The sequence below is a fragment of the Arvicola amphibius genome, chromosome 5 (genome assembly GCF_903992535.2).
Source record: "Arvicola amphibius chromosome 5, mArvAmp1.2, whole genome shotgun sequence".
Lineage (NCBI taxonomy): Eukaryota > Metazoa > Chordata > Mammalia > Rodentia > Cricetidae > Arvicola > Arvicola amphibius.
In genome coordinates this window covers 150,429,995-150,457,510 of record NC_052051.1, presented here as the reverse complement: position 1 = coordinate 150,457,510, position 27,516 = coordinate 150,429,995, and the positions used below count along the sequence as shown (strand labels likewise).

The window sequence follows — 27,516 nt, the reverse complement described above, 5'->3', positions numbered from 1 at the left end:
CTCAAAACACTCTTATACTGAATACCTGTTAGGAGACCATTTTAGGTATATTGTTACATGTTCTTAAAATTAATTGTACCTGTCTCTTTTGATGTGAAAATTTTAAATTTCCTGTGTTTGTCTCACATAACTCTGGGCAGAGCTTTGGTCTCACCAAAAACAGACAGACAGACAACTCCATTTCTTTCTTTCCCGTGTAGTCCCCCCTGTCTTCTGCTCCTGTATCTTTTCAGAGCAGCCTTTTCCTTCTTCTTCAAGCCCTCTTTCCTTCTGTCTTGCTGACTCGCTCCTCCCGTTAGTGTGCCTGATGATGGGTGGAGGCGTGAGAAGGGGGAACTAGTGTCGGCCCGCTCAGGCTGAAGGTTTTTGGATAACCTGAGCCAGATTCATATGACTGAGGGACCTGACTTATCTAGATGTTCATGGGAATTGATGTTTTTGGCGAATCTTCTCTGACGGACTTGGAGTCAAGCAAGAATGGATTTTACTTTCGCATCACGTTCCAAATATGCAGGTTACAAAGATGTTCAGACTGTGCATTGTCTACAAACTTCAACATGAAATGACTTTAGCCAAACAACTATTGTCTCTACTTTCTCCTTGAGAGTCAAATTCCCCAGGGCCTCTATCTCTTTCGAGCTGGGCATTTACTTCTTGAATTACACACATTACTACGTAAATTTCAAACTAAATCATTAGATTGCTATTTGTTGATATAAAAATTCCTGACCATTGCTCATGTTCTTCACACTGTTTTTGTTCTGATAATTTTGTTCTTATTAGTTGCTTTATGGTTAGTATACATTTTTCATTGTTGAGCCAAGTAGTGTAATTACACTTGCTTGCATAACTTTTTATCTCTCTGGAGACCATCACTGCCCCTTTATAGCTGCCTAGATTCTTATGGTATTCATGCAGATTTTTACAGAAGTCTCTATCAGTGTGTAAAATTCCTTCAAATACTATTTTTGTCCTCCTTTTCCCAGACAACCTTTCCGATTCCCCAACCTGTTTGGGGTCCTCAGCAGCTGTATGCTTGGGAATATCCCACCTCTTCAGAGTATGGTCTCCTATTTCATTGTTTTTCTTTCTAAATATGTGTCACCGTCTCTTATAGAAGGAGCAAAGGTGGTTAATGTTTGTACCAGGCATGCCTATAATCCTAGCACTCTGCAGGCAGAGGTAGGAGGGTCAGAAGTTCAAAGCCATCCTTGAACTCATTAAGCTCTAGGCCAGTGGGTCTCAACTTTCCAAACACCACAACCCTTTAGTATAGTTCCCCATGTTGTGGTGAACTGTACTCTTCTAGACAATGAGGTCACAGACCCGTCAGCTGCTTGTCTCTGCTCGTCAGTCTGTCCCTCAGGACAAAGGGCTGACAGGCACCTTGAGAGCATACAGCCCTCCAAAGAGTATGTCTGTGTGTGTGTGGGAGGGGGCAGGCCAAGTCTTCTTCCCTCAGCTGTCCAGGTCCAAGGCAAGTTTAACCAGTGCCTTCCTGCCTTCTACCTTCTGGCAAGTAGGCCAGGCTAGACCATGTGGTATGGAGGCTGTGCACCCACCCCTTTGAATACCACTAAGAGTCAGAAATGCTCCTTGTTCTCTGGATTGGAAGGACTTCAAGGCCCCATGAGGCTGCTATGCAATGGTGCTGTGTCTCTTGCCATGAGCTCCCATTTCGAGGCTCAGCCATGGCTCCTGTGGTTGCAAGGCTCTCTCTCCCAGTAAAGCTCACCGGAAGGGCAGTTTCATGTCAGCTCATTTCTATGAACCTCTTTAATTTATGAGAACTGAAATTAGTTTTACCTGTCTCTTTTGGTATGAAAATTAAAAGTTACCTGTGTGTGTCTCACATAACTCTGTGGCAGAGCTGGCTTTATTCTCACCGATATCTGTTAAAAGCAACACCATTTCTTTTCTTTCTAACAGAGGCTAGCCTGGGCTACATGAGACTGTCAACAAAGACCAACACACTCTGAAATGGATATTTTTCTCTTCTCCCAATTGATTAGTTTTGGTTGATAGTTTGTTTAGAAACAGAATTCTGGATATTGGGAGTGGGAGGAAGAACTGTGGTTGAAATGTAAAATGAAATAAAAAAAAGAATTCTAGATTTTGTGTCGAATTCCTGCCCCCAATATCTGGAAGGCACATACCCTATAATCTTTACTCGTCTAATATCTAATGATATCATATCATAATGGAATTGAAAATACATTATGGTGTTCTAACTTGTGACCATTTGCAGATCTGTGTACTCTCCTTCTGGAGGGTTCTAGAAGTGTCTCCTTGTGTTTATTGTTTACACATTTATCGTATGTCCTGGTGTGTGGTTCTTGTTACCACCTGTCCTGTTGGCTGCTGAGACTACCTTTCCTATCTGGAAAAACAGATCATCTGTCTGGGAAGTATTTCTTAAAAATCCTCCCCCAATCATTCTCTCCTCAGCGTCTCCTCCATCCCCTTCTCAGCATCTCCTCCATCCTCTCCTCAGCATCTCCTCCATCCCCTTCTCAGCATCTCCTCCATCCTCTCCTCAGCATCTCCTCCATCCCCTCCTCAGCATCTCCTCCATCCCCTCCTCAGCATCTCCTCCATCCCCTCCTCAGCATCTCCTCCATCCCCTCCTCAGCGTCTCCTCCATCCTCTCCTCAGCATCTCCTCCATCCCCTCCTCAGCATCTCCTCCATCCTCTCCTCAGCATCTCCTCTATCCCCTCCTCAGCGTCTCCTCCATCCTCTCCTCAGCATCTCCTCTATCCCCTCCTCAGCGTCTCCTCCATCCTCTCCTCAGCATCTCCTCCATCCCCTTCTCAGCATCTCCTCCATCCTCTCCTCAGCATCTCCTCCATCCTCTCCTCAGCATTTCTCCGTCCTCTCCTCAGCATCTCCTCCATCCTCTCCCTTTTTCAGAGTTTCCCGTCTACATCCTGGGGAGTGTCCTCAGCTTGCCTTCCAGCCCTCCTGTTGAACTCTAGATTTTACCTTGTGATTTTAATTTCCAAGCGTTCTCCATCCTTGTCATTGTTCCCTTTGAGAGCACTTCCTGTTGTTCCACAGATTTCATATCTTATTTCTAAAAAGATATTGAAATTTTTTTCTGGTCCCTGCGTTATCTCTCTTCTCTTGTTTTTTCTTTCTCTCTCATGTTCTCTCTCTTCACTCTGTAGGGTTTCCTGATTGTGTCAGAGCAGGTCACTAAACGCTGTTTAGAAACCTGATGCACACATATAGAAATAATTTGACAAGTGGGCTTCAGGGTACATAGACTGGACATTTTATTGCAGTGTTCTGAACCACAAGCACCCATAGAGCACTTCTGGGACCAGCGGCTTTCTTTGAAGAAGCAGCCCCCAGTTTCCAGCCCACCATGCCTGTATAGAATGCAGAGCCATGTCACATTGCTGATGACAGAGGAAAGAAGGAGTCCCAAAGTCCCATAGACTTCGGGATGGATTTTCATTTGACCCTGTTTGGCTTTGTTTGTACCCCAGCCTTCTGTGCCTAGTGTTCCCTCCCCCATGCACTGGGGCCTTTCTGGGAGGATGAGAAAGGGGAGGAGCTGTGCATTGTAGCCCAGCTATCAGACCTAGCATCCTTCTCCCTAGGTTTAACAGTCCCATGCTGTCTCCAGCCCACCTTCCAAAGTAGCTGCTGCCTCCATTCCTGACCCTTCTAACCTCACAGGGCATCTGCCCACTGCTTGTGACTCACCCTGACCCTTTGGGAGGTGGTGGGTTTCTGATTTCTCAGTTTTGCTAATTTCTCCATCTGCTTTCCAAACTCTGTTGTCTGCTGCTGGTGTCACCCCTCCTGTTCCCTCTGTCCCTATCTTTTTCTTATCCTTTCGCTCTTATCTTAGTGGGATTGGGGAAGATCCAGATGCGGATTAAATCTACCAGGTTTTTGTTTGTGGTGTTTTGAGAGTGGGTTTCTTTGTGTAATAGCCCTGGCTGTCCTGGAACTCGCTTTGTAGATCAGGCTGGCCTCAAACTCAGAGAACCCCTCCCTCTGCCTCCCAAGTGTTCAGGTTAAAGGTGTGTGCCACCATCACCTGGCTGAATCTACCAGTTTTAACAGGAATTCCTCTGGGGATCTTTCTACAGTGTAAAATCTGCTGGCTGCCCCATGGGAGGACTTCTCTAGTGCTGATGCTCTGCTCTCCAACCAGGCATCTACAAAACTTTGTAATTAAGCTCAATTCTATTCACAAAATACTGGAGCCTAAGTTAAATATTACGTGAGTCTAGCTTATACCAAAATTTGGTTGCTTCTAAGTAAATTCTAATCTTACCATAAGTAGATTGGTATTTAGTTTTTGACTAAAAATTTTTGTTTTACTTCCCTTCCTCTCACCCCCCACCCCTTTTTTTTGAGACAAAGTCTCTCTACATAGCCCTGGTGTTCTGGAACTCACTATGTAGATCAGGTTGGTGTCAAACACACAGATATTCGCCTGCCTTCGAGTGCTGGGATTAAAGGCCTGAGCTAACAACCTCAGGCTTGATCGGTATTTCAAAAGGTCATTTTTTGTAATCCCTTCCTGCTTAAAACTGCAACACAAAATTTTAGTTGCTTATGCTGGAATTAGAACTTGCTCCGGAAAACCCGGGGCTTGGCTAAGTCGCCCTGAATTTTCTCTGCACATAAGAAATTGCATGGGAGGAGCCTAATTCAAGAAAGCCAGGCCGGCTTTAGAACCTTTAAACACGTGTGCTTATAAAAAGGCTACTTCTCCTTTCATGAAAACAAACGATCTTTCTCTGCTAGCGCACACAGGACCTTTACCTGGGAGAGTTAAAGATGGCAGCACCCATATTAAAAACTGTAGGATCAGCTGTGTTAGGAAGGTCTTGCTTTTCACCAGCTCCGATTGCCCAGGGGTGGGGACCCCGCTCAGTTCATGTGGGAGAGGCCTTTGCAGGTCCTCACGGAGACCTCTTTGTCTTTTGCCTCTACAGGTGCCCCCTTTCAAAGGTCTCAGCATCCTCACGCTACCTCCTGCCGCCACTTCCACCTGGGCCCCCCGCAGCCGCAGCAGCTAGCCCCGGACTTCCCGCTGGCACACCCCGTGCAGTCGCAGCCGGGCCTCAGCGCCCACATGGCCCCGGCCCACCAGCACAGCGGCGCGCTGCACCAGTCGCTGACCCCGCTGCCCACCCTGCAGTTCCAGGACGTCACAGGTCCCTCCTTCCTACCTCAGGCCCTGCACCAGCAATACCTGCTGCAGCAGCAGCTCCTGGAAGCTCAGCACCGCAGGCTCGTCTCGCATCCCAGGTTGGCAAGAGCGGGACCGAGGAAAGGGGGCGGGGCCGCGGAGGGGCAAGGGTTGCGGCTGGGCTTCTAGCAGCCAAAGTTGGATGCAGTCGCAAGTGGTTCTGCAGGGGATGACTTTTTGCCTCCGTTAGTGGCATTCGTTCAGGTCAGAATCTAGTATGACTCCTCACATCACCCAGGTTCGGGGTCAGCGGCACGAAGAACGTTTGTAGCATTCGGGAGGTTTGACTAAAGGTCTCTCAAGTCCCCGCCAGCTCTCATGGTGGCCTGATTTTGATTTTCCCCAAACCACACCAGAATACCAAAGGGAGCCTCCAAAGGGCCAGCGTCTAGTTGGAGGCTGGCGTTGGCGACTGGCTGTACACCCGTGAAACCAAATAAAATTAGCAGTGACCAAATGTCCTAATGTGGCAGGTCACTACTGGTCTCTGCCCCTCAGCTGTAAAGAAGAAATGGATGAGCACAGCTGGGTGCCTCTCTGTCTTCTGGGTTCAGGGAACCTCTGCTTACAGGGGTTTATCACGTTAGAAATTTTAAGGCATCTATTAATTCATTAAAAATAACAATAGACTCCTCATGCTAAATTAATAAAACCTTCTCTTTTTAATTTAATTCTTTTATTGAAAATAGAATTTTCTTCTCACACAATATATCCAGATTACGATATCCTCTCCCTCTGCTCCTCCCAGTTCCTCAGCACCTCCCCTCCCATCGGGATCCATTCCCTTCCTGTCCCTCGTTACAAGAGCTAGGTCCAGGACAGGCTCTAGAAACTACAGGGAAACCCTGTCTCGAAAAAATCAAAAAAAAAAAAAAAAAAAAAAAAAATTCGAAAAACCAAAAAAAAAAAAAAAAAAAAAAAAAAAAAAAAAAAAAAAAAAAAGAAAACAAGCAGGCTTCTAAGGGGTAATAATAAAATGAAATGAAATAAGATAAAATAAACAAGGAATTAGCAGTCAGAATTGGACGAAACAGACCAACATCAAGAAAAGAACCCAAGAAAAGACACAAGAATCAGAGACACAATCAGGAATCCCATAAAAACACGAACCTGGAAGCCATGATATTTACACCGAGGGCCTGGTGCAGACCCCTGCAGGCCCTGTGTGTGCTGCATCAGTCTGTGAGTTTATATGAGTTTTGATCATGTTGATTTAGAGGGTGCTGTTCTCCTAGTGTCCTCCATCCCCTCTGGCTCTTAAACACTTTCCATCTCCTCTTTCTCAGGGTCCCTTGAGCTCTGAAGGGAGGCATTTGATAGAGATGTCCCATTTAGAGCTGTGTGTCCCAAGATCTTGCCTGCCTTGTGTTCTAGAAGTTTGGTTATGCTGCATACTTGTTTTCATTCAGTTCTAGAAAATTTTTATTTTCCTCTTCTTCTTCTTCTTCTTCTTCTTCTTCTTCTTCTTCTTCTTCTTCTTCTTCTTCTTCTTCTTCTTCTTCTTCTTCCTCCTCCTCCTCCTCCTCCTCCTCTTCCTCCTCTTCTTCTTCTTCTTCCTCCTCCTCTTCCTCCTCCTCCTCCTCTTCTTTCTTCCTCCTCCTTCTTCTTCCCCTCCTCCTCCTCCTCCCCCTCCTCCTCCTCTTCCTTCTCTTCCTCTTCTTTTTTCAAGACAGGATCTTACCATGTGTTTCTGGCTGTCCTGACGTATGGGTGGGGGCACATGTGTGTATGTGTGTGCATGCATGCATGCATGTGTATGTGTGTTTTTCCTCTTTGATTTGCTGAACTGGGGTTATTTATTTATTGTGTTTTCTTGGGTGTGGTTAACCTCTTTAGGTTAAAGTTCTCTTTTTTAGCACCTTCTGTAGGTTTGGAGATGTAGATAGACATTGCTTGAATTTGGTTTTATCATGGATTGTCTTATTTTGTTCATCTATGGTGACTGAAAGTTTTTCTGGGTGTGGCATCTGGGTCTGGGCTGGCCTCTGTGGTCTCTTAGAGTTTATAGAATGTCGGTACAGGCTCTTCTGGCTTTTAAAGTCCCCACTGAGAAGTCAGGTGTAATTCTAATAGGTCTGTCTTTATATGTTACTTGGTCTTTTTCCCTTGCAGTTTTTAGTTTCCTTTCTTTGTTCTGCATGCTTAGCATTCTGGTTATTATGTGCCAAGGGAGTTTTCTTTTCTAGTTCAGTCTATTTGGAGTTCTCTATGCTTCTTGTTCCTGGATAGGCACCTCCTTCTTCAGGTTAGGGAAATTTTCATCTATGGCTTTGTTGAAAATATTTTCTGTACCTTTGACTTGGATTTCTTATTCTTCTATTCCTATTGTTCATAGCTTTCATCTTTCAGAGTGTCCCAGATTTCCTGGTTGTTTTCTTAAAGAGTGAACATTTTCTTTGAGTGAGCTATCCATTTCTTCTGTCGGGTCTTCAGTGCCTGAGATACTCCCTTCTGTCTCTTGCATTCCGTTCACGAGGCTGGCCTCCAAGGTTCCTGTTCTGTTCCTGAATTTTTCGTTTACAGATTTTCCTCAATTTGGTATTTATTTATTGATTCTCTTTCCACTGTCAGGTCTTGAATAGTTTATTCCTTTATTTCCACTGTTTCTGATTTCATAGAATTCTTTAAGGGGTTTGTCCATTTCTTCTTTAAGTGCCTCTATGGTATCCACAAAGGCTGTTTTAAGGTCTTTGTCTTGTGCTTCAGCTGTTTTAGAAACTTTAGGTCTTGCTGTGGTAGGGTTTCTGGGTTCTAATGAAGACATATCATCCTGGCTATTATTGTTTGCGTTTTTATGCTGGTGTCTGGGCATCTGGGTTTGGGAAGACTGAAATTCTAGGTGCTGATGTCTGTTCCTGTTTTTGTTGGGTGCTTTGTTCCTTGGTTTCTGTTTCCTCTCTGATTCCTGGGAGAGCGTGGTGACTGTGTGTTGCCTGGTAGGAGATTCTTCTGGGATCCTGACAGCTGTGGCCACTGGGGTTCCGGGCAAAATGTGTTTCTAGGTATTGGGAGCTGACACTTATAAATTGGGATGGACTAACAGGGGTGTTAAGGGGGTCCACAGGAGGGAGGATATCAGGGTGTTCCATGAGAATCTGGCTAATCCCCTGGGAATGGGGCCGAGGGGTGAGGAGGCCACAGAAGGTAGTCTGCTACAGAGGTGGGATAAAGACCAGGGGATTGGATCTGGAGAAAGGATGGGGAGGTAAAGACCTGCAGTTAGCCTAACTGCTTCCCTGGCTGGAGAGACCTGTGGATTCCCAGGGCTATAAAATATTCTTATAAAAATGAGCATATTTTTATAAGAGCCACTCAAAATGTATTTGTAAGTCTCTGTGACACACAGCTTAGTAGAACTTATCTGTGCCCTCATGTCTGCTTCTGTACTAGACCTCGAAGAGTCCTACCTATGTCACAAAGTTTCCAGAAAGTTCAATTGTTTGCTTGCAAGAGAGTGAAGGGTGAAAAGGAAAATAGAGAGTTGTTTTCACTCTCAAGCTTCCTAAAGGACTTCAGAGACTCCTACAGGTGTTTGGGAGAGCTCAGGCTCCATGATAGATAGGTCCTTAGGCATTTGTGACTGGACAGCTGGGGTGGCTGGGGCCGCCAGACAGTGTCGTGGGAAGTTAAGGAGCAAGGCTGCCATGATATAGTGTGTTCAGGAAAGGCTTCCTGGAGAAGGAGAACTCTTCCTTGAAAACTGGGAAGAGTGTGGTGGAGAGACGGATGGTGGGAGCAGACGGAGGATTCAGGGAACCAGTTTCTGTTCACCTGGGAAATTCGTTGGTGTTAGGGAACTCTAGTTTCTGTGAGGATAGCAGAGTTGGGGCATTCGCAGTAGGTGGAGGGAGTGTCACTCAGAGCTCTTGAGAGCTTGGCTGGCCTAGGTAGCCCCTAACACAAAGGCTTCTTTCTTTCTGTACAGGCGGAGTCAGGATCGAGTGTCTGTCCACCCCCACCGCCTCCATCCCAGCTTTGACTTTGGCCACCAACTGCAGACACCTCAGCCCCGGTATCTGGCTGAGGGCACTGACTGGTGAGTGGGTGGGTGGGTGGGATGCTGCAGAGCGCAGGAGGGAGGGAGAGAGATCTCGCCAGACCTGTGGGCTTTCGTTTTGTATCACTTTCAAAGGGTACAGGTTAAACCCCAGTCTACTGAGACCTGGTGTCTACTTCAGTCACCTACAGGGTGTGGTTACAGGAAGGAACTCAGTGTAACCGGACACTATCCTGGGCCAAGCCTGGTTGATGGTCCTGCCAGAAAGAAGGGAGACAGGATGTGAAATATTTCCCAGGTTCAGTAGAGCTACAAACCAGTAGACTCTAGAGGACCGCTTGGGAGGAGAACGCAGAGGTGCCAGGGTGGTCAGGGAAAGCTTTCTGAAGAGGATGGTCGGAAGAATCCACAGAGCTATGGTAAAACTCACCAGCAAGGCCATGCATGGGGTGTGATGTGGGCAGAAGTTAGAGGTGAGGGACGGACTTAGGAGCAAAAGAGGAAGTTGGAGGGCGTTGTGTCTTCGAGACAGGTGACCCCTAGGAAGTCTTTCTGTGCTTCTGGAACTTTACAGCCCATTCACCTCCTCAGCTGTCACCCAGGAGAGATCTGGTCTTAACTAGAGTCAGACTAGACCTCCCCAGATAATTTTAAAAGACCTGTAGTTCACTGAGTATGTCTGGGTAAAAGGCATCATGGGTTTCTGAGTCACTGTTGAAAAAATTCCTTTCTTGGGGAAACGGGACAGTGTCTGCACACTCCCTTCAAGGTCCAAATGATGAATCAAAAGTTGTATTTCACCAAAGTTTCCCCTTGAGAACCAATGAACTCAGGGAGATGCTTACAGGAGCATGGGGAACCCCCAAAGCAGCCTCACTGGACAGTTCAGTGGTCCTCTCCATCCCTCCTTCTCTGAGGGGATGTCAGCAGTCTCCAGGCCCTGTCCTGATCGATGCCCAAGCAGGCACAGCTTGTCTTGTGAAAGTGGTGGCAGTTTTGTTCAGAGGACAGTGATTTACTGTGGTAGTTCACTCTAAAGAAGGATGTGCATATAGACATGTATGTGCCCGTCTACACATACGCTTATCTATATATATATATATATATGTGTACTTATGTACACATAAAGAGTCACAGAAAGAAACAGATAGGCTGTAATGGTGGCTTTTGGGGGGAATAGAGGTGAAGCAGATCCTGGAAATCTTTGTTTTTCTTTTAGATAAAGAATACAAGAAGGGGTGGGTAGAATATTCCTCAATGGAAAGAGAGCGACAACATGCCAGTGTGCCATCTTCCACACATGGAGCCAGGAAAGCTGGTTAGGTCAGGGCGGCTTTGGGAGCCCCTTCCGTTATAGCTGGGACTGATTTCACTGCTTCCCATGCTTCTGGGCGCCAGAAGAGAGTGTTGTGAGCATGCTCTGTTGGCTGCCATCTTCAGCATTCTCAGGTACTCCCCGCTAAGCTGAACAATCTCTTTTAAAAGACGGATCGCACTACAGCCAACTTCTGCCCAGCCTTTTTCCCAATTAGCAGATTCAAATTAGGAAGGCTTTGATTGCAGTCTGGATTCGGTTCTGTCCCTCAGTAGTAAAGTCAATTTGGTTTGATTCAATTCAGCACACACGGAGCCCCCAGAACTCTGTTCACAGCTGAGCGATTTGAACACAAACATGGGGTCTGACACGGTGTGGGGTACCGCACAGGTGGGCTCTACAGTGGGATGTCGCCCTTGGGAGGAGTCAGGAGCAGTGCGATGCGTCATCCCTGTCCTTAGCTGGTTTATGCATCCAAACCTCCTCCTCTTTCTCTTGTCAACCTCTCTGCATTCCCTGCTGCTCTGAGAAACATTAAGAATAAGGATGTGGGAGGCTGGTGAGCCTGGTCCTGTGTGGACCCACCCCTGAGCTCATTCTGCTGGTCCTGTGTGGACCCACCCCTGAGCTCATTCTGCTGGTCCTGTCCCCACTGGGGCAGCAGATTTTCCTCCCTGCAAGGAGCTCTGCTTCAGCAAGGGTGGACCCAATGGTGAGAAGGCTTTTTTCCCCTTTGTTTTTTTGTACATCACTCATGCTAACTATTTCTTTCTCTTCTATGGAGCTGGCTTATCTTCCAGGAGACAGCCGAGTAATTAGGTGACAGGAGATGCTTTGTAGAGAAAGATCTTCTAATCCTCTGCAGGGACCTCCTGGAAGGGAAGGGGTTGTCACAACAGCCGCCACCTTTCCTCTAGTACCTTCAGAAGTCACTGAATTCCGCCCTGGGTCATTCTGAGGATTTGGCCTCAGGTCTGGGCCAGCCCCAAGTTGAAGGCTATCCTGGTCTTACTTTGTGATATCATACCCTTCCCAGTCGATTCTTCAAGTAGATATCCTGGCCTAAGAGTGAGTGAGAGCATCAGGCCTTGGGAGATAATTCTCAAATAGCCCTCTTCTCCATCTCTATCTGAAACCTGACCCTGAACTTGAGCCAGAGCCCAGCGTCTCCATCCTTGTCATGGGTCCGCTCTGATCAGCTCCAGTGTCTCAGTTCCAACTCTGACTCCCAGGATGGACTGTGCCCAGCTCCACCTGTGGGGAGTCCTACAGGTACCTGAGCCCTGTAAGGAAGGCATGAGAAATCATAAGGACCTCCTGCTGTTCTTTCTCAGAGGCAGCCCTGTTTCTATCAAGTCCTGAGGGCTCTAGCGTCGAGAGTCACCCATGGATGATTCTGGAACATTGAGGACAGGTTTCTGGGAAGAATTTAAGACTCTGCATAGCAACCAGACCACATCACGTTTTGCAAAACTTGACAGTGAAATAACCTTGAGCTTGATGGGTGTGCACAGAGGAAAAGAATCTCACATGCAAGGCAAGGGCGTAAGACATTTCTACAGCACATCTCAGGGTTAATTCTGTGAACTCCCCAAACTGGCTGTCACAGGATGGTAGGAATGGGAGGAAGGGGTACAATGGCTTCCACAGGAAATGATGTCTCCAGGAACAGATCCGGTCTAGAATGATCACGAGTCGGCTTTGTGGATGTATTCCGTGGGATGCGACCCCACAACAGCACGTTTTGATTGGTTGTGTTTTTTTTTTTTCTCCATCTATTGCAAGAGAAGTTTCCTTGATGAGGAGCAAAGACTACATGTATTTGTGGGCATAAGAATAAATGTCCATAGACTGTTGCTGGGGGTTATGCTGGTTTAATAAATTAGTACAATAAAAATTAGGGAATAAAGAAACCATGAATCTGAAGGAGAGTCAGGAGGGTTTGGAGAGAGGAAAGGGTAGGGAGAAATGTAATTATGTTATAATCTCAAAAACTGAAGAAAAATTCCTGGTGAGTTTACAGCCCTGGCTGAGTGAGCCTGGGCCCAGGAAGGATGTTTCTCATTGTTCCCCCTTCATTCCCCCCATTCCTCCTTGTAGCTTCTTTTTATTTATTTATTTATTATTTATTTATTTATATTATTAAAAATTTCCACCTCCTCCCCACCTCCCATTTCTCTCCGCCTCCCTTAAGTCCCCTCCCCCTCCCTTGCCAGTCCAAGGAGCAGTCAGGGACCTTTAGGTCATGGTACATCTTCCTTCTTTTCTAGTGTAAGGATATAAAGTTGTGAATGTCTAACTAAGGAAAGAACATTTTTCTAATTTTCATTCTGATTAATTTTGTTGCCTTGTTCTGTGAATTATGAGGGGAGGAGGTTGACGTCTACAACTATAATTATGTATTTGTTTTCTGTTTTTAAAAGATTGTTCTATTTTACATGCTTGAGTGTTTTGCCTTGTGTAAGTGTATCGTGTGTGTGCAATGTCCATGGTGACCAGAAGAAGGCGTCAGATTCCCTAGAAATGGAGTGTCAATTACTAGTGTGTAGGTGATGGGGACTAACGCTGGGTCCTCTGCAAGAGCAGCCAGCGCTTTTAACCAATGAGCCATCTCTCTGTCTCCTGTTTGTTCGGTCGGTTTTTGCTTCACTTACTTTGATTTAGAAATGTTAGGCTATGTATTTCTCATATATTAAGGCTTACATAGTTGTTATGTCTTCCAAATGAATTGACCCCACAGTCATGTTTCTCTATCTTTGGTTTTATGCTTGTTAGTCAAAATTCTGCTTTGTCTGATATTAATATAGCCATTCTAACTTTCTTCTAATAATGTTTGCTTTTTCCTTTTTTTTTCTTCTAACTGGCTGGCCTGGAACTTTCAAGGTAGACCTCAGACAAGTGAGACTGGCCTGCCTCTGCCTCCTGAGTGCTGGGATTAAAAACACGTGTCACCATGCCCAGCTCCTTTTTACTTTTTTATGACTTTGTTTTAAAAATAGCAAATAGTTGGCTGTTGTTTTCCAGATGAAAGTCTGTGCTTGTTAATAGGAATATATAGAACATTTACATTTATTATAATTATCCATAGAGTTAAAGCTGTATCTACTGTCTTGTGCTTTGTTTTCTGTTTGCCTTGTCTTTTCTGTCTATCATGTTCCTTATTTTGGGTTGATTGAGTGCTAAAAATAAATGTTAGATTCAAAGTTGTGTCACTACTTTATCAATGGACTTATTAATTACAAATGCATATATTGTCACTCTACCCTAGATTACAAAGCTTTGTGTGAAGTGGAACCACATACTAAAAGCTGTATAACTTACATTTCTCCTTTAATATTGTTTGCTATTCCATCTATGGGTGTGTATATGTGTGTATATATACTGTAATTGATGCAATTCATTGCTATAATTTTTGTTTTAAACTAGTGGCCTGGCAAACTGTGGACTATGTGTCATATCTGGCCTAATCCTAGATTTTTTGTTTTTAAGTAGATTTGTTAGAACGCAGCCTGTCTATTTGCTTACAGATGGTTTGTGGCTGCTTTTGCATGGAGTAATTGCTGTGATAGAGAATGTTTGGCTCTTGAAACCTAAAAAAGTCACTAGCTGATTCTTTATAGAAAAACGTTTGCTAATGTCTGTTTTTAAACAATCAGATCTCAAAGAGAAAAATTAACGGATTGAGAGAAGCTTTTATATTTCTTATATAATCTGACTCTAGATTTTTTATTCCTGTTCTTAGATCTGAGTTTCTATCTGCATTTTCTTCTGTCTGGACACTTCCTTTAGTATTTCTTGTTGTGCTGGTCAGCTGCACTCTCAATTTCAGTTGTCTTCTGATGTCTTATGCCACCTCGTTCTGAAAGACATTTTTGCTGGGCATAGGCTCTCATGTTGACAGTATTTTTTTTTTTTTTAGGATATCATTTCATTGTTTTCTGTTTGCTTTGTGACTAGTAGGAAATCCGAAATCCTCATCTCTGTTCATGACTCTTCTGTGTCCTTGAGCTGGTCTCAGACTCTTATCTTTATTAATATTTTCTAGCAATTTATGTATCTTGAGCAGATTCTCTTTTTGCAGCTCTGTTTGAAGTATGCTGGGGGTTTTGAATCTGTGTCCTTTTGCTTTTCAGCAGTTTTGGAAATCTTTGCAAGTTTTTCTGACATGTGTCCTCTCCTTTACCTCCCTTGGCCCTTGGGAGAGGGTAACCCTTGTTGTCGCATGAGGCTGCTCCCTCAGCCTTGTCAACAAGGCTTAAATATTTCTTCCTTTTTGTATGCATGCTTTATTTAGATTATTTTTATTGCTGTGATTAAATCACTGATCTTAATCTACTGTTGACCCAACCCCAGTGAAGTCTCCATTTTAGACATTGTGTTTTTCATTCATCCCAAGAAGCTCTTTTGAGATTATGGTCTAAAACCTCTTCCCTATTTTTGTGTTTCCATCCATGTCCTTGAATATGGTTATAGTCGCTATCTTGGCATCTTTATCTGCTAATTCCACCATCTCTGTCACTTTCTTGTGTCAGGTATTTTTGTTGTCTGATTTTCCCCCGACTCTAAGACATAATCTTCATCATCTCCTCCTCCTCCTCCTCCTCCTCTTCCTCCTCCTCCTCCTCTTCTTCCTCCTCCTCCTCCTCTTCCTCCTCCTCCTCCTCCTCCTCCTTCTTCTTTTTAATCATGACCAGTTATTTCCTATGAACAATGGACATTGTGAGCTACAGATTGTTGAGTAACTAGATTTGCTTTGCTCATCTGTGGAGTATTGGGCTTTGTTCTGTTAAACATCATTTGTGAATCTGTTTGAGCCTTTGGAGGTTTGTTAAGTCTTATGATCTCAGATCTCAAATATCCCTAAATCAGCAAGATCTGCCCCAACGAAGCATAGAGGCCGGCTTTAGAGGAGTGTTCTGGAGTCTTCTAAATGCCCTTAGTGATCAGCAAGAAGTCTCATTCCAACAGAATTCAAATGTTTCTTGACCACTCACTCTTTCCACAGGTGATGATGTCACCCTACAGCAATGGTCTTCACCCTTCCCAATGCTGTCCCTTCAATACAGTTCTTCATGTTGTGGTGACCCACAACTCTAAAATTACTTTCATTGCTACTACATAACTTTAATTTTGCTGCTGCTGTGAATCGTAATGTAAATATCTGATATGCAGGATATCTGATATGCGACCCCTGTGAAAAGGTCATTCACACGGGTTGTGACCCCAGGTTGAGAAATGCTGCCCTACCCATATACCTTACTGCTCAGCAAAGACTCAAAGGGGACACTGCTGACCTCTGGAGCTCTTGTTTGATGCAGCTTCCTCCTCTTCAGGATACTGTACCACGGACATCAGAGACCACAGCTCCTGGCAATCAGTGAGCCAGTCCTCCACCTGAGAGAGCACCGGTCTCTCTCAAGTATCACTGTGTGTCTGGTCTGGATACCTTCTCTGGCAAAGCCTGTGAGGCTGTAGGGTCGCCTGGGTCAGCTCTGTGCTAGTTTATGCAATATCTGAACGTAGATGCTGTATAGAATCTGTAACATGACGGGAAGCAGGATGCCTTTAATGGCTCTCTCTCTCTCTCTCTCTCTCTCTCTCTCTCTGTGTGTGTGTGTGTGTGTGTGTGTGTGTGTGTGTGTGTGTATTTGGGGAGGGAGAAAACGAGACTGCTCCTCCTGTTGAGTTCCCCTTATTTAGATTTTGCTGTTACATTCTGACCACTCTGAAATCACTTCAGATGCTCCCCGAAAGTGGAGCAATGGCAGCTCATGCCTGCAATTCTAACATTTTGAAGGCAGAGGCAGGAGGATTGTAAGTTCACTTCTGGCCTGGGCTACAGAGTAAGGCTCTGTCTTAAATAAGTCCCTAGATCTCTCCTCTGTCTCTGTCTCTCCCTCCCTCCCTCTCCCTTTCTCTCTCCTTCCCTCACTTCGTCCTTCACTTTCCCTCTCTCTGCCTCTCTCTCCCTGTCTTGTTTCTTAGCAGAAACACTTTGGAAATACTATGTTTTTCTACTAGAAAATATTCTGGTATGGTTGCCTGTTCTTCTGTGATGTTGGCAGCAATTGATGACCTCTGTCTGGGTCTTTATCTATTTGGAGGATGCAAAATGGTGTCAGGTAATTTAATAATTTCTTGTTCGTATGCTTGCTGGAAAGCTTCATATGAGAAATGACTCTCATCAACCCTTTGGTTACCCTGAAGTACCTTAGTCAGGGAAAGTGCAAGTCAGATGCTTGGGTCTTCCCTTTGTTTACTGGGTGCTGGGTTAGGAGCTGGTCCCTTGGCATCCTTCGGAGAGGATGCTCTTGTTCAGCATCATCTCAGCCCACATTTAATGTCTTTCATGGGCTTCACTATCTTTTTGCAGTTACAGTTACTGACATGCACATTATCCAAACCTGGCTGCTGCAAGCCTCTTCAGGAAGATTGCTTCTGCCGTGACCCTGGTGCACATTAATAGCGTGTCTGCCTTTGGTTATGGCAGAATGCTCCAGTTTCTCTTCTTACATGTTCTCCACAGACCCCACATGAGCTCCGTTTCTCGTTAGCCACCAGTTCCTCTTTGTTTCTTTGTGTGGATCTAAGTTCTTACCTGCATCATTTTCTTCCTGTGTGCAGATCTTACTTGACTATTTCTTGTGGTGCTGGCCCATCAGCACCCATACCTCCTTCCAGCCTGTGCTCGTCCGACAAAGCTTTGCTTCACCTTCATTTTGAAAATCGTTTTTTACTGGATGCAGCCTTCATGCTTGATATTATCTTTTTGGTTTCTTCTTATTGCTGTCAGTTCTTTCTCTTCTGGCTGCTTCTGTGATAATTTGTACCCTTCTCTATCCAAGGGGCCTTTTTCTTTAATCTCAGGTTGGCTTTAAACTTTTATCCTTATTATTTTTAAAATGTTATTGTTATGTATGTTGAGTTATTTTCTTAATGTTGAAATTTGCTTATCATTTTGAGCCTGTAGGTTTACAGTTTCCATTGAATTTGGAAATGTTTTAGTGAAACTCATGTTTAAATGAAGTGAGTTTTCCTAAACTTTTAGGAAGTGACAGGGTGGACTGGGATTCCTTTCTAGCCTGTAGGGTACTCGCTTGTGGTTTTATCAAGTGGGGAAAATACGGTCACTGCCCGCCGGTCCTCAATCTGGTCCTGGCTTCCTTTGCTCGGTATCCCTGACATACTCCATTTGGACTCTTCCGTGGGAGCGAGCCTTGGGCTTGGTTCTTGGAGAATGGTTCTTAAGGTTCTGTGCTGCTTCAGGTGCCTCGGGTATTAGCTGCGGGTCCGGGGAGGGGGCGGAGTGGAGGGAGACAGGGAAACGGCTGTTGTGGGTAGGCAGCTTGTAGGAAGATTAATCAATGCCATTTTCTTCCACTCTGAAGGGCAGAGTCGGTAGCTCGAGTTCCGACTTAGCCCCAAGGTGGTGTGTGAGACCTCTTCTGAAAAGGGTTGGTACCTCCCCGATCTTGTAGCTCACGAGGCTGTGTCCCCACAGGGATCTCAGTGTGGACGCCGGCCTGAGTCCTGCCCAGTTCCAGGTGCGGCCCATCCCTCAGCACTATCAGCATTACCTAGCCACTCCTCGAATGCACCACTTCCCCAGAAACTCTTCCTCCACACAGATGGTGAGTGAAGGAGTCCTGGGGGCGGGGCTGGGCTGGGCGGGGCGGAGCTGGGCGGGGTATGAACGTCTTCACTGCCTCCTGCAAGCTAGGGACACGGTGAGGAAGGTGAGGCCAGGGCTCTCCTCTCTGTACTCAGGGTCCTCTGAGTCCTGGCTCCTAGGCAGACCAGTAGCTGCCCTCCACTCTCAGTCCCAGTTCTTATTCCGGCTTGAGGAAGATGAGACAGAGCAAGTAACTTAGTCCAAATGCCAGCCCTGCTGAGGGGTGTCAGGTAGAAGAGGCAGCATGGCAGGCTGTAGTCTTTGGGGGTAATGCCCAGTGCTGAAAGACTCTGCCCTGGGGCCGGGGAGATGGCTCAGTCAGTAAAAACCCTTGCTGTACAAGCATGAGGACTTGAGTTTGATTCCCAGCACCCACACCAAAAGCCAGGCATGGTGGTGTGTGTCTGTAACATCAGAGCTGTGGAAGTGGAGGCCAGGAGATCCCCAGGGGGCTCTGGCTCGCCAGCTTGGCCTAATCAGTGAGCCTCTGGTGCTTCTGAGCACCTCAGTCTCACAAAATGAAAAGGGCAGCTCCTGAGGGACAATATCTGAAGCTGACCTTAGGCCTACACACACACGCACACGCACATGCACACGCACACACACACACACACACACACACGCGCGCGCGCACACACACATGCACACTCCTGTCTCTCTGTGCTGACAGAGGTTTTTGTCCCTCCTGGTCCCTCAGCTGTTCAATACCAAAGAAACACATAGAGGTCTACATTAATTATGAACTGGTTGGCCTATTAGCTTAGGCTTCTTATTAACTAATTCTTACATCCTGCCTTATCCCATAATTGTCTGTGTTATCCATGTGGCTTGGTACCATTCATCAGTGAGGCGTTGGCATCTTGCTTCCTCTGTGTCTGACTTAATCTGTGATGACTACAGACTGAGTCTTTTCTCTTCCCAGAATTCTGTTCTGGTTGCCATGCCTATACTTCCTGATTGGCTACTGGCCAGTCAGCATTTTATTAAAATACAAGTGACAAATCTTTACAAATTACAGGACCACTGCCCCGCAGCATTCCCGGGCGTGACTATGCTTTTTTTTTTTTTGTGAGAAGGAATGTAGACACCACACATGTGTCTCTCACAGGGCTGGTGAGGGTATCACAATACATCCTAGAGGGACCTTTCTCCCCACAGACCTAGGACACCCACTTCCCAGGAGTAGCCCTCTTGGGGTTATAGAACCCGGAATGTGCCAGAAAACTCAGGCTGGGTTTGAGGCTGCCAGTGACACATACTACCAAGAGAAATGCTTGTTGCTGTCCCCAAATAGAATTCTCCCTTCTCAACCCTTGTTTCTGTCACCTAGCCACCCCGTGGCTTGGAAAAGGAGCACTTACTACACACTAGACACGATTATAAATACCTCATATAACTAATCTTACTTCCTCCTGCCAGTACCCTGTACAGCCAGTCATGATGTCCATTTTGCACGCTGGCAAACTGAGGCCTAGAGAGATGAAGTAATTGGTTCCAGTGTATGCAGTGGAAATCTTAATGGCAGCTGGTCTGTCACCTCGCCAGGGTTATGGAAGGCTGAATAAAACAGAAATCAGCAAGTTTGGGGCTAGAGTCTGTATTTAAAAGACTAATATTTTGTTCCTCATGGATTTCTAAAAATTTGCTTTTACTTAGAGACACTGCATTACAATACTGTTTGCCTTGGTTACTGACCTTTTTGGCCCCGGAGATGACCCGTAGCCATCCTGTTGCTCTTGGAGATAGTAGTTGCCCGGGCCTGAGTCTTGACTCTGTCACTTGCTTGAGTGACATGAGCTGATTATTTAATCTACTGGTGCCGTCTTCATCCCCCTCAGTAGAAGGGGGATTTGTAATTGTCCCTGCAGGTTCCATCAGGTGAGGCAGTTAAATGCTTGGTCACGGGAAGCACGCAGAATAGCGCTACTGTGTAGCCTGTGCTTAGTCAGGGTCAGCGTCACCGTATTGATGGTCATCAGAGTCTGTGCACAACAAGCTTGGCTCTTCATTAACAGGATAGAAAACAAGATCAGGAGGGGCAGCCCTGCTGGGCAGTAGGTCTGGGTGTGCTCTCTGGTGGTTGAGGGAAGAGGGGTTGCCTCTCCAGCCCAGGAGAAGCCAGGGATGGCTGGTCACTCTCTCTAAACTGTTTTCTCCCTGTCAGGTGGTCCATGAAATTCGAAACTACCCTTACCCACAGCTTCACTTCCTCGCACTCCAGGGACTAAATCCTAGTCGGCACACCTCTGCTGTTCGGGAGAGCTACGAGGTACGTTTCCCGGTACAGCGGCACCGACTGGATGGCGAGCTATCGTTCACACACCATTCTCTCTGCCTGTCTGTATAAGTGGGTAGATGCCGATGGGGGTGGGGAGTCCCGGGATTGAAAGTAAGAGAGAACAAGGGCATGAAGAGAAATCGCAGCTTCCCACACTGCACCAGCGCATCCGGCTGGCAGCATGCCGGCTTCCTGCACGTGTCTTTCTTGCTCATTCCTCTCACGTGTGTTTATGTCTATCCGTACACGTCGAGCACACGTTTGTGTTTTCCTTTCTACAGGAGCTGCTGCAGCTCGAGGACAGGTTGGGAAATGTGACCCGAGGAGCTGTACAGAACACCATCGAGAGGTTCACCTTCCCCCACAAGTACAAGAAGGTGAGGCTGCATAGACTGCCTGCATAGACTGCCTGCACAGTCAGGGGCTGGGAAGGGAGTCGTTTAGCGTGGCTGCTTGAACCAGCCTGGCTATCTGCAGGGGACACAGTCCAAAGCCCAGAAGGCCTTTGCACTGTTTGAATGGCTCCTCGGGATTTTTCTCTTGGCTCACAGCAAATGTGGTCAGGAGGGAAGATGGGACTCTACACAGAGAAGGGAGAAAGGCCGAGCATGCAAATGTTGGCTAGAGTGGCCACGTGCGTGTTTGTGTGTGTGTGTAGCCGTACAGACACATCAGTGTTTGTGCGCCAGTCTGGTGAGCAATGGGTCCTACACACAAGGCTAATAGAAAATACCTTAGAAAACAATTCAAAGCCCTATGGCTTAAGGACAAAGGGGTAAAGAAGGCCTCTAAACAGTGTGGGATTGGGCTCTTCTGGGGATGTTTGAAAGTTTCAAAACTGTGGAATGTACCCACTGACCTTAGAAGTAGAATCTGTAAGGCTGGTACCCAGAAATGTGAGCTTTTAAAGCATTATTTTAACTAAAAGAAATGAAAACGTGGAAGAAGCCAAAATGTTCTTTAATAAGTAGATAAGTAAACATCCATAATGGATTGTTGTTTTATAACAAAAAAGAAATAATCCATTAGCCATGAAAAACTGTGGAGGAAACTTAAGTATACACTAAAAAGTGAAAGAGGACAGGCCCCCACAGCTGTAAACTGTATGCTGTGGGCTATAGGACATTCTGGAAATGATACAACAGAAAGAACAAAAAGAAAAGAGATAAGGGATTGCTATTGCGGAGGGAAGGCACAGGCAGAGTGCCAGGGATTTTGTTAGTGCAGCAATTTATTGTGTATGGCATTGTTGTTTAAACAGGTGACATAATGCATTTACCAAAACCACAAGGCAGGATCTGAGTCAGGTAGCTTGCTCATTGCTGCGACAAACTCCCCGAGAAAGCAACCTCTGTGAGGAAAGAAGATTCTTTTGGGTTCAGAGTTTGAGAAGTCTGTTCTTGGTTTCTTGTCTCTGGTTCTGTGACTGTGGCAAGGCCTGGAGATAGGAAACAGAGTGGGTGAAAATGCTGGGAAGGAGGTCTACACTTCCAGGGAATGTGCACAGTTTTGACATACTTCCTCCAACGAGGTCGTACCTCCTGGTTCCCACCACCTATAATGTTACCAAATCAGGAATGCATCAATTGATTAATCAGTTAATAAGACCAATGCCCCGAGGGTCCAGTCGCTTTCCAAAGCAGTCAGTGTGCAGTCAAACCTGTAACATTTCAGCTCCAACCCTTAACTCATGGAAACTAATGGGCTTGTGCTAATAATGGCCAGTATTGGTTCATCGCTTGTCCCAAGTTTACCATGTAATATGAGATATTCATATAAGGAGATGCTGTGAGGTGGGGCCACATCCTGCTTGTGGCTTGGGTCCTAGAACCCTGGCTAGGGGCAGTGAGGGGATGAAGAAACACAGACACACAGACAATGAAGCTGGGTTCAGGTAGGGTTATCTAACATGACCACTGCATTCCAGAACCTCAGCATGGCTGGTAGTCTCTGTAGGTGAGCCATCTCAGGCTGTAAACATCCAGGCAGAGGAAACTGAAGTTGCTAGTCTTTGCACACCTTGATGAAATGTGCACAAACACTCAGACTTGACTCTCAAGAAAAGCTTTGCCATTTCTTTTGAGACCCAGCCTTATGGGTAACAGATTTGCCAATTGTCCCACGAGTCTGGGACTTGGGCATCCTTGACATGACCGTGCACATGTCAAAATACACACTCAACAAGGATTTCATCTCTCATTGCAGCTCACAACGCCTGTCTGCACTCTTTGTGCTACAGTACGGTTCGCGAACTTCGGGCAAGGGGCTGGAGGTTGAAATACACAAACACACACAGAGACAGACAGACACACGGGTATCTAATCACTGGTAGAAAGCCCTTTATTTCTTAGCACCCTGGAGGCTTAAATACTCAACAGTCAAGTGGGCCAACAGGTGAAAACCCCATCCTCTGATCCTCTAGGCAAGGCACAGCTTTTAGTAACTCCAATCAGAAGGCTCTAGCAGGGAAGAGCAGCTGAAAAGGCCAGGACTCCAATTGGTCCCAACAACTCAGGACTTCCTTTGCTCCCTATAGTGGAAGTTGGAAATACACTGTTGTTGCTTAGTTTTTGTGTAACTTTGAATCACTATACCAAAAAAGTTAATGTCGAATAAAAATTAAACAAATTTAAAGAAAATAAGGGCAGGCCAAGGTTCATCATGGTGCACACAGAGACCTTCATTCACTCTCTTGATACCCAACACAGCAGTAGTTGAAATCACTTGGGACTAAAGTCAGCCAGTTTTTAGTTTCAGTTCTTCTGAGCATAGCTGTGTGGCTATGGACAGTGGCCCATTCCTTCTGTTTTCAACACGGCTGCTTCAGGACACAGTGGGATGGTGCAGCTTCATACATAGGGCCGGGTACTTGCCTAGGGCGCAGGAACAGCCAACGGCGAGCTGCTGTCCCCAATTCCTGCCTGTGTTCCGGGTGTCAGTATCAAAGAGCACGAATCAGCAAATATGTGTCCCCACCGTGTTGTTACTTCTGTTGTCATAAAACTTCATGACCAAGTCAACTCATAAGAGAAAGTGTTTAATTGGGCTTACAGTTTCAGGAGGCTGGAGACCCCATTGGCAGAACAAAGGCACGCCAAAAGAACCTCTGAGAGCTCACATCTTGATCCAAAAAGAGTGGCACAAGTCTTTTGAAACCTTAAAAGTCTGCCTCCAGTGACGTATGTCATCCAACAAAGCCGCACCTCCTAATTCATCCCAAACAATTCCACCAACTGGGGACCATATAAATATATGAGCTCAGGGAGCTGGATCAGTGAGAAAAAAATAGGAGGATTAAAACTCAAGACAGAATTAAGAGAAAAAATATTGTAGAGAAGGAATAGGAAGAATTAAGGTAAGACAACTTTAATAAACTTTAGGATCCAAATACAATGTTAAAACAATTTTAAAATTTTTTAACAGAGACTAAAATAATTTAAAGTAAAAAGTGTATTTAACTAATAATAAAAATAGAATATATAGACATTAAAAATAGGACCATATGAAAGAAATAAGAATAGGAAGAGGAATGAAAGCAAAATATAAAATAACCAAGGTTAAGTCAGGAATGGTAGGTAGGGCACACCTTTAATTCCAGAACTTTGGGGGTAGAGGCAGGGGATCTTTGTGTTACAGGACAGTCAACGCTACACAGTAAGACCCTGTTTTGAAAAGCCAAAAAACAAAAACAAAATGACAAAAACCAAGATTATCAAAGTTAAAAAGAAATGTTGATGAAATGAGAAGGTCGATGAGTAGTGAATACTAAATAAATGCTGAAAAAGTTGAAGTTAAAATCAAAGTTGCACCAGGCTTTCTTTTGGGCCACAAGCAGCTCCAAAATCACAACACTTATACCTAAAATTAGTTATGTATGCTTGGCCCTAACTTGTGCTTGTTCTTGCTAACTCTTATAACTTAACCCACTTCTCTTTGTCTACATTTTGCCTCAGGGATTTTTTTTTACCTTTCTTTCTGTATATCTTACTTTCCTGCTGTCTCCACATCTGGCTGGCAGCTGCCTGGCTTTTGGCCCCGGCATGTGCCTCTCTTTCTCCCTTTTGCTTTTCATTATTCTTCTCTTCTTCCAAGCCTAGATTTCTCCTCCTACTTATTCTCTTACAGTCCAGCCCTGCCAATCCCTATCCTGCCTTGCTATTGGCCGTTCCTCTTTTTATTAGCCCAATCAGGTGCATTTGGCAGCAACACATCTTTACATAGTTGTTAAACCAATGCAGCGTAAACAAATGTAACACATCTTTACATTATTAACAAAGGCAGCAGAAACAAATGTAGCACACCTTTACACAGTTAAAGTAATAATCCATGGCAGAAATAAATGTAGCACATCTTTGCCTAGTTAAAATAATATCCCACATCACAAAGTTCTGTAGACAGTGGAGAAAAAAAGAAAGATTTAAGAGATTAAAGATCGAGGCTAAGAAATGCACCGGGAAAGGAGAGAAGGAAGGATTCGAAATAGCTACACAAGACAGTGCTGAACTGAAGTTGTGACGCAAAAAGGAAATCATAAAAACGGTGGGTAAAAGCAATAGAAACTAGGCATATGGCTGGGGCTTATCGCTGTTTGGTTGGACCTTTCTTTTCTAGCGGAGCCAATCCTGCCACAAAGACTGCCGACCTTCAGCAGGCAGATGGCCATGACTCTATTAATACTAAAAATAATGCGTGGCCAACATTTAGGACAGCAGATACTGCTTGGTTTTCTGGATAAAGGGACCTTGCAGCAGCTTGGCATCACTTGCAGCTGGGACACAGGGCACATGACGGGGTGCAGCCAGTGGAAGCAATAGGCTTCCTTGTGTGTTCTAACCAGGGCGGGACACCCCCAGATGAAATCAGAGTAGGGAGCTTTTGAGCTTTCAACTACCGGAGGAGGTAGTCCTGACATGGACCCAGTGTCACTCTCTGGTCTTCATCTGTGACTCCATGTGTCTCTTTGCAAAATGACTTTGCAGTTTGCTTGCCTCTGGAGGGAGGCCAGATTGGATGACTTTCTATCTGTGCTTACTTTCATCCTTACAATCAGACGTCTGCAGCACGGGGCATAGGGACATGGAAGGCGGACAGATTTAATTCTCTGGTTACATTTTTCTTTCTCCAGAATATTTATTAAGTAGCAATGACATGCCTCGTACTTGGCCACAGGTGCCACTTGAAAACTTTCTGCAGAGTGCTTAACTGTTGTCAGATAATTACCGTAGAATCAGGGATAGAAATGTGTAAATCGGGAAGTATGTGCAGCAGCTGCATGGTGTTTAACCTCGTACTAGAGCTACCGCTTAGTAGCTTAAGGGAACTTTCTGGCTGGGGAGAGAAGCACAGCTCTAGAAAACAGTTTAGAACCATGTGGCACAAATTGAAGGGGTTAACGGTGGTGGAGAAATTTTGTGTTCATCTAATAATGAGATGACATTAGTGGAAAGAATGAATGAGGAATGTGCGTATGAAGAATGAATGAATGATGTGTTATGACTTAGAGGCAGAGGTACATGTTGGACAGGGTGTGCGGGGGGGTGGACAATGTGAGGGAGACAGGGGAAGCCAAAATTCACAGGCTGTAGCTCTTCCTCTCTTCCTCTCTTGCTTTTAACCTCCCTGCATCAGCAAGAGTGAGGAGATAGCCGTGAGCACTGAAGGAGGCCGACCCCTAGCAAATGAAGAGGCTGCCAGTGTGAGGGGAGCCTGTGGGTGAGAGCCAGCAAGAGTTGGTGCCAGGTAACTAAAATGAATGTTCTTTTTTTTTTTTTTTTCAATCTACTCACAGCGAAGACCCCAGGACAGCAAGGGCAAGAAAGACGAAGGGGAGGAGTCAGACACAGATGAGAAATGCACGATCTGTCTGTCTATGTTGGAGGATGGAGAAGACGTGAGGTGAGAGGCCACTGCTACAATGTTTCATGGTTGCCTTAGTAAAGCGGAGGGCGTGGTGACCATGAACATGGGGGCGTGGCGACAGTGTGCTAGCGGCTCTGAGGGGTCTAAGCCAATGCCAAGGCCTTTATGGAAGAAGGGCTTTGAGAGTTACTTGCAGCCATGGTTTCTCATCTCGGCCATAGTCTCACTCCTGGGTCTGGGTTTATCCAGAAAACCAACTCTCCTCTTTTCCAGACGCCTACCTTGTATGCATCTCTTCCACCAACTGTGTGTGGACCAGTGGCTCGCCATGAGCAAGAAATGCCCCATCTGCCGAGTGGACATTGAGACACAACTGGGAGCCGACAGCTGAGGGAGGAAGCTAGCCAGTGGACGCCCCGTTTCCTTCTCCAGGCCCCGCCCCCTCGCCCCCCACGGCCATAGCCCTTGCAGCCAAACTTTGCCTTCTGAGCCATTTGACGTAGAGAAGAAGCCTGCAAGCACATTTGGTGGAAAGAGGAGTTGGTATCAGTGTCTGAGGGAGAGGAGTGGTGGGGGGATCCACCCATCCAGAATGGTGACTGCCTCATTGCCTTGCTGCGCAAGGGGAGGGGGCTGGCCGTGCCCAGAGCAGGGGCGGGAAGCGGGGGGGCCCAGCTGCTGAGAACTAGATGTGATCTCGAGGGTACTAGCTGGTGACCGGCCCCTCAATCCTGTCCTTTGAAGGATTGTGTATATACCTCTTGACCACGTAGAAACCATGTAGGGGTCTCTAGCTATTCTGTGGATGGCAGCCAGAGCATGTTAGCTTAAGAAAAATGTCGTGTGTGGTGCTCTCGTCATCTGTGGTGGACATGTCGCTATTACTGAACTTGCACCAAATATTTCTCATTGAGTTTCTTGTTTTGGTGCCTGACCGAACCAACCAACCAACGACAGCCCCAATCTTCCCGTCTTTATGAGCAAAAAGGAAAAAAAAAAAAAAAAGGAATCAAAGGTTGAAAAAGAAAAAAAGCCAAATCCTGTTTACGGTGAAAAAGGATGAAAAATTTTCACCCAGGTTGGGAGGCGGGAGGGGAGGTTCTCGTTTGTTGTTTTTTTGTTTTTTTCCTTGGGCTTTGTTTTTCTCATGTTTACAGTGCACGGAGTGTGGGAGGGGC

The 27,516-nt window shown here is 45.7% G+C and overlaps 1 protein-coding gene across 1 annotated transcript in view; it reads left to right on the top strand.

The window, feature by feature from the left end:
• Rnf165 (ring finger protein 165) overlaps positions 1-26,729 on the top strand; it is a 97,236-nt gene extending 70,507 nt beyond the window's left edge. Inside the window, exons 2-8 of the mRNA XM_038332139.1 lie at positions 4,961-5,276; positions 9,143-9,253; positions 18,031-18,160; positions 20,366-20,470; positions 20,761-20,856; positions 26,268-26,374; positions 26,612-26,729. Coding sequence (XP_038188067.1) covers positions 4,961-5,276; positions 9,143-9,253; positions 18,031-18,160; positions 20,366-20,470; positions 20,761-20,856; positions 26,268-26,374; positions 26,612-26,729 — 983 coding nt within the window. The remainder of the gene's footprint in view (positions 1-4,960; positions 5,277-9,142; positions 9,254-18,030; positions 18,161-20,365; positions 20,471-20,760; positions 20,857-26,267; positions 26,375-26,611) is intronic.
• Positions 26,730-27,516: the final 787 nt, after the last annotated feature.